The 7,714-nt window shown below is 44.2% G+C and overlaps 1 protein-coding gene across 1 annotated transcript; it reads right to left on the bottom strand.

Annotated features, from left to right (window-relative positions):
- Positions 1-202: 202 nt before the first annotated feature.
- Positions 203-2,074, bottom strand: LOC311248423 (piggyBac transposable element-derived protein 4-like; the record flags this gene model as incomplete). Its single annotated transcript, XM_084339302.1, has 4 exons — positions 203-781; positions 1,060-1,663; positions 1,760-1,935; positions 2,027-2,074. The coding sequence occupies 4 exons, from the start codon at positions 2,072-2,074 to the stop codon at positions 203-205; spliced, it is 1,407 nt and encodes a 468-aa protein (XP_084195428.1).
- Positions 2,075-7,714: the final 5,640 nt, after the last annotated feature.

Genomic DNA, 7,714 nt, shown 5'->3' with positions numbered 1-7,714 from the left:
AGGCAGGAGGAGAGGCTGTGTTCCAGCAGGAGGAGAGGCTGTGTTCCAGCAGGAGGAGAGGCAGGAGGAGAGGCTGTGTTCCAGCAGGAGGAGAGGCAGGAGGAGAGGCTGTGTTCCAGCAGGAGGAGAGGCAGGAGGAGAGGCTGTGTTCCAGCAGGAGGAGAGGCTGTGTTCCAGCAGGAGGAGAGGCTGTGTTCCATGATCAATTGTGCCACTCTGTAAAACAGTTGCGGTCTAAAATTAGACAGAGGGCGACATCGCATCTCTGGCATTTCCACGCGGTCAGATTCCTTCTCCCCTCCTTGGTGCACCGGACACAGGTCTTACGGCCAGCGGTGGCTTTCTGGCTCTTGTCCGCGCCCGCTGCGGGAGGGGCGATGGGAACAGGGAGATGGCTTGCGGTCCTGTCAAGAGGAGCTCCTGTGCTGTCCAGTCCACACAGCTCCCCCATCATCACTGAAATGAACTCCTTGTGGGAGAGATGCGCTTCCTGCTTCGCCTCACATATCTCGCAGTGCAGAATGTAGGCGTTGGTGGTAGCAATGTCGAGACAGTGGAAGAAGATGGTGCGATACCACCGGCCAGTTCTCCGGTGGGTCGAGTAATACTGGATCAGCTGGTCGGATAGGTCGACTCCGCCCATGTGTTTGTTATACTCGATCACAGGGGTGGGGCACGGAAACCAGACAACCGACCAGGTCCCATCGGCCGCCTTGACCCTCCTCTTGACCTTCTGACCAGGAGGTGTGATTGCTGGGTGGATGGTGGAGCACACAGACACCTAGATAGAATAGAATAGAAATGAATCATTAGAAATTTGACACTACAAATTGCTCACAGTAGACATTTAGACAGAACAAAGTCACGAATAAGAATAACAAATACATACATACATACATACATACATACATACATACATACATACATACATACATACATACATACATACATACATACATACATACATACATACATACATACATACATACATACATACATACATACATACATACATACATACATACATACATACATACATACATACACACACATACATACCAACTTTGTGTCCATCCACTTCACGAAGACCAGGGACCCCTCTCTGATCCAGCGGATGAGACCTCTCTCACACTTCATCCTGAGGGCATTAGGTCTCCCCTTGGGAACGTCTTTCCTGATCTCCCTGTAGGTTCCACAGGCTCCCAGCTTCATGGCCAGCAAGTCCTTGAACAGCTTGGGACTGGTGTAGTAGTTATCAACATAAATGTGATATCCAGTCCCAAGCCATCCTGTATCAAGGAGGTCCACAACAGCATCATATGTGATGCCGTGTTCACTTGTATGAACGTGTGCCTTCCCTAGGTAAACATTGAAGCCGATGGTGTAGCCGTTATCCGAGTCAGCGAGCACAAACAGTTTGACCCCCCATTTGGTCGGCTTGTCCTTCATGTACTGCGTCATGCCGGTGTGTGCCCTCGTGGCCACCATCCTCTCATCCACTGCCAGTTGCCGCTTAGGGTGGTAGTGCACCTTGCAGGCCTCACCAATGTCGAGGATGAGCGGCTTGATGCGGAACAGTTTGTCGTGTTCCGGTGTTCCCTTCCTGGCGTCGTTCCTGGCATCCTCCTCGGGATCGCTCAGGTGGAGGTTCCACAAGATTGACCTGAAGTCAAAGTCATATTATAAGTCATATAACGACACTATAAACATAAGTAACATATGGGACACGATGTACACTATACAGGAATATATATTATACCTGAATCTGTCCCGGAACATGACCATTCTTGGTAGGGGCACAGAGAGAAGGTGTTTGACCCTCCAGAAGTCCTGGAGCGCAGACAGTGGGACGAGCCCCATGTACAGCAGCAGGCCGATGAACTTGTACAATTCATCGGCCTGGACATCCTCCCACTTGGTCTTTTGCCCCCGTGCCTGTATATTGTATTGTAACTCAGTTAGTCACATTTTACAGGAAAAAGCATTTCATATAAAACTACAGCTAATAAAGAAACTTGAAACTTGCCTGGTTCTTTGCCGCGTTCTTGTTAGTGTTGATACACAGGGTCTTCATGGTATCCATGGAAAAATACAGCATGAAGAGCTCCTTGGGTGTATACGTGGCATGGGGGTCTAGCTGCGGTCCTGGGGGTCTGCGCGGCATGAACCGGAGGGGCTGAGGGGCTGGATCAGGATCATTGTCCGTCTTCCAGGGCGTCTGATCTCCTGCCTGGACTGGACGTCTTGGCCTGGCCCGGGTTGTCCTGGGTCGGCGTGGAGCAGGCTGCTCATCATGTCTGCACATAAATGGCACACACATTGTACATATAAAACACTGCTCATACAACACACACACACTGTATATACACTCAATATTCCATTCTGTATATATTGCGTACAACGTCTGCAAACCTAGTAATAATAAAAAAGCAATACACATCCATAATAAGTCTCTCACCTGTCTGGGTCATTTCTTGACCTGGACCGGGCTTGGGCACGCCCTGCCCCCCTAGATGTCCCAGGCAAATCATTGCTGTGTAGACAATGACATGTAAAAATACATTATTTTCAACTTTTATGAACAGAGTAATAACTAAAACAAAAGCAGTAATAATAATAATAATAATAATAATAATAATAATAATAATAATAATAATAATAATAATAATAATAATAATAATAATAATAATAATAATAATAATAATAAGTCTCTCACCTGTCTTGTGCCCTCCTTCCATGTCTCACAGAACTGGTTGAAGGCAGAGTTTCTGCTCCTTCTGCTCCTTCCTCCTCCTCACTGTAGAAAACAATAAAAAGCACATTATTTTCAACATTCAACAAGGAATCTCTTGATGCACACTTACCATGTACACTTATCATGTACATTTATAATGTACACTTGTCATTTACATTCATCATGTACACTTGTCATGTACATGTACATTCATCATGTACACTTAGCATTTACACTTAGCATGTACACTTGTCATGTACATTCATCATGTACACTTAGCATGTACACTTATCATGTGCATTCATCATGTACACTTGTCATGTACATGTACATTCATCATGTACACTTAGCATTTACACTTAGCATGTACACTTGTCATGTACATTCATCATGTACACTTAGCATGTACACTTATCATGTGCATTCATCATGTACACTTGTCATGTACATGTACATTCATCATGTACACTTGTAATGTACATTCATCATGTACACTTAGCATTTACACTTAGCATGTACACTTGTCATGTACATTCATCATGTACACTTAGCATGTACACTTATCATGTGCATTCATCATGTGCACTTATCATGTGAAAGCCTTTCTTTGCCTTTCCCAACAAGTTTGACAAAAACAAAAGCAATCAAAGTCCAAAATAAGTGTCTTTACCTTTCATTGTCGTCATGATCAGTGGACCTTTCGTCACCATCACCAACAAACGATGGATCATCAACGTCATCATGATCAGAACCATCTGAAGATACTTCTTCATCTGTATCATCACCAAATAGATCTCTCATGTCTTGATCTCCAGCGTAGAGGGACCTCCACATGGGCACATTGCTAGCACGCTGACTTCGACGCATGTTAGCTCAAACTACTACTACTACTAAAGTCTACTAATACTACTACTACTACTACTACTACTACTGCTACTACAACTACTACTACTTCTACTACTACTACTACTATTACTGCTACTACTACAACTACTACTACTGCTATACAAGTCGAACTACTAACTATAAACTATAACTACTAAAAAAAACGGTGTTGTCCCACAGAAATTATCTTTTGGACAGATTTTACGCGCACATGGAGACTTCTTATACTCTTGCTTTCTGGCAGTAAACGTCCGCCTCCTTCGTCACTTCCTCCCAAACATTTCCGTTTCATTCTATCTAAGAAAATGACCAAGATATTGATAAAAATGTAACGCATGTAAAATTATATCTGGCACATTTTACGCATGCGTAAAAGTTTATTTAGCATCGAATTGAAATGATCCTGGTTCATTCATTTATTGGTTTATCAAGACAAAATAAAAAGTAGCGTGTAGTTTCAAGGACACGTCATAATGCCACGCCGAAAAAAACCCGGAAATGGACAAAGTTTTCGATACAGAGAGGCACAAACTGATGACGTCACTTCATCACGTCGCCGTGAGCCGCGACCGGGAACCGTTAACTATGTTCTATTTTTATCTTATTTTTATTCTGTATTTAATTTTTTACTAATAATTATTAAATTGTTTAACTATGTTTTAACCCTGTAGCACTTTGGGATCCTAGTGAACAAAAAGTGCAATACAAATTCAATTTATTATTATTATTATTATTATTATTATTATTATTATTATTATTATTATTATTATTATTATTATTATTATAACGGTCCTCATGTCTTTTTTCTCTCCACAGGGTGGCGCTCTCTAACCCTCGGCTGACCGTACCGCTGCACCGAACACCAGTGAAACGCACATAACCTCTCTGTGGGTGGGTGGGAGGGGGAAAGACAACACTCCCGCTGCCTTCCAACGACTAGAAGAACTACACTCACGCATGTGACCCGACCCGACCCCCCGCCCCAAACAAAAGGAGGGTCGTTCTGCCTCGGAGCAGAATACACAGAGACTCTCCTCTGCCTCTGTCACGATTCCCGGGAAGAGAGTGATCAAACATTTAACATTTAACAGAGGGAGAAGGGAGGAGCGTCTCTCATCTTCAGAGACAAGAAGAAACACCTGTAACCCTAACATAACAGTGTGGAGAAAAAGGTCAAAATCCAGTGAAACAAAAAACACCATCTTCGTATATATTACGACTATAAACGACCAGAAACAAATAGAAATCTCTACTTCTATCCTCCGTCACTGTGACAGTGGAGGCCTGAGGCCACGTCTTCTGCTATTGAGCACGAGTCGTAATACAACGGCACAGCAGCTCAGTCGGAAGATCTCCTGTGTGACCCGCCGCCTGCCCTCATCCTCTCCTGGAGACCCGCCTCCACTCAGAAGGTCCCCCCTGAAGCCCTCACCCTCTCCTGGAGACCCGCCTCCACTCAGAAGGTCCCCCCTGAAGCCCTCACCCTCTCCTGGAGACCCGCCTCCACTCAGAAGGTCCCCCCTGAAGCCCTCACCCTCTCCTGGAGACCCGCCTCCACTCAGGGTAGCTCTGGATGGAGGTGTCGGGGCGTACTGTGACTTAGGCCTCTGGACGCAGACTGAAGATGACTTGAGTCGGCAGACCTCGGAGCCCCAGATAATAGAGAGCGAGAGCAGAAACACACACACGTACACACACACACACACACACACACGCATGCATGCACACACACACAGATGGACATGGCAGGGCTGCTTTGAGCCATGCTGATGTTACCACCCACAGAGCCTTGGAGTACGGGCCTTCATAACCGCCGCTGTCATCATCATCTTCTTCATCAACGTTGTTCGCCCGCGCCAAGGCAGGTACGGTGGCCCAAAGGGACGGGGCCTCGCTTCTGAGTTACGGTGAAGAGAACCGGGAACTGTTCTAACACACACACAGATTTACACTCTCTTCCTGCACGTACACACACACATTCCCCATCTGCAGCCTCCTGCACCTACACACACACACACGCGCGCGCGCACACACATAGCCACACACCCCATCCTCCAACCAATCCCTGATCGGGAGGAATAGAGCGGCGAGGAGACGTGAAAGGCACTGATACAGAACAGGTTAGTAGTAAACACACGTCTTGGCTCCAGTCAAGCTCCATGCCATGCCATATGCACACACACACACCCTTAACACATTAATTCCATCGACGAGCACTGTTCTCATGTTTAGTTCTCAGCTAATGGGAATTTATTTTCATTGTAGTACACAACTAAAATTAAAGAGGCAGGGAGAACGACAGGGAGAGGAGGGGGTGTGTTCAAATATAAACGAAAAACAGAAAAAGAAACCAACTCCAACAGGGAGGAGGAGGAGGAGGAGGAAGATGAGAGCAGGACTGAGCAGAGGACAGCGCTGGCTTGATTGATCCAATCTCAGTGTAGCAACGGCATGAGGGAATAGACAGATGAATGGAGATGATGGGGAGAAAACGATAAAAAAGGATTAGTGAGAGAGAGAGAGAGAGAGAGAGAGAGAGAGAGAGAGAGAGAGAGAGAGAGGGGGGGGGGGGCAGAGATGACTGCAAACCAGGGACGGCATGCATGTAATGAAAGATGGACAGAATCAGTGGGGGAGCGAGAGAGAGAGAGGGAGGTGGGGTGGGGGTGGGCAGAGAAAAAAATGAATGAGGGAGAGCGAAAGACAAAATCAAACCATCATTAAGAGGGTCTGTGGATAGGAGTGTCTGGCAGTGAGGAAACACACACATGCTTGTGCCAAATGGGATGTTCATGAAAGGAAAGGAAATAGGAGTGGTGTGGCAGAGGAGCATATGCTACTTGATATTCATAGTGAATTCTCAATATGGTTTCTCCCACTTGAATCTCCAACATTTAAACCTACTGTCACACCCAGCGCTATGTAAATATAAACGTCAGCTTGGATAGACATAGACTACATGGTTCTCAAGCGTACACACTCACTATATAACTATTAGTAGGGGTGGGAATCACCAGAGGCCTCACGATATGATAGTATTGCGATACTAAATATATTGCAATATGCTGACATGCTGAGTATTGCGATATTAATATTGCGATATTAATATTGCGATATATTGCGATTAATTACCTTTTTTCAACTGCAAAGTAAAACTTTGTCAACATGTTTTTTTATCTAATAAAATAAAGTTCATCTGTTCATCTCACTTCAATAATTTTTATTGCAGAACATGGTATTTTCTCAAGCACAGATGTAAACACTGTAATCTGTGTTGCATGTACGTGACAAACAACTGTTTGTATTAGTCATATTCCAACTTAACTGAATGCACACAGTGTGTGTGGACTACTGTACTATTACAGGTATTGAAATGAACAATGCAACTTCCTTATATATAAAAAATAAATATAAAAATATATATAAATATATAAATAATTAAATATCGATACTACTACGTATCGATTTTTTCCCCCACCCCTAACTATTAGGGGTGTAACGTTACGGTACACAAAAAACACATTGGTGGTCTGCAGTTACTGTTAAGTAGGGCTGTCAATGAATATTCTATATTCTAATTAATAATGGACTTCTACATTTTTGCTATGTAAACTACAGCTGGCCTACCTTATTTTTTTATGCTAATGCTATTTTGGGAGTTCTAGCATCAAGAATGTAAGAGGTCTACTTTTCAGGTCGCCGTTTTATTCTACCTTTAATGCATGTTATCCCAAATATATTATTGTTGGAATCTCATAGAATTTAGTAGGAGTTCTCATAGTAATATCATACTGATTAATGATGAGCTCTAGCAACACTTCAAGGGCGACTCAGCTTCAGCTTGGCCGTTTTGTAGCTTTGTAGCCCATAGTCTGAAGCAGAGTGCACCGCTGTGAAGGAAGGGTGTGCTGCATTTACAACACAAGACAAAATGAGAGCAACACCACATGCTTCACATTAATCATTTGATCTCGATTATCTTGTTTTCGTGATTGTGGGAAACCAAAATCATAATTGAAACTCGATTACTGACCCAGCTCTAAGTGGCACCCAGCCAACTCTGTGTCCTTTCCCTCTGTCTCACTGCCTTTCCAT

The sequence above is a fragment of the Notolepis coatsorum genome, assembly GCF_963971535.1.
Source record: "Notolepis coatsorum genome assembly, contig: SCAFFOLD_2474, whole genome shotgun sequence".
In the NCBI taxonomy this organism is placed as follows: domain Eukaryota; kingdom Metazoa; phylum Chordata; class Actinopteri; order Aulopiformes; family Paralepididae; genus Notolepis; species Notolepis coatsorum.
The sequence above is the reverse complement of the archived record's forward strand: the minus strand, read 5'-3'. Positions and strand labels throughout refer to the sequence as shown.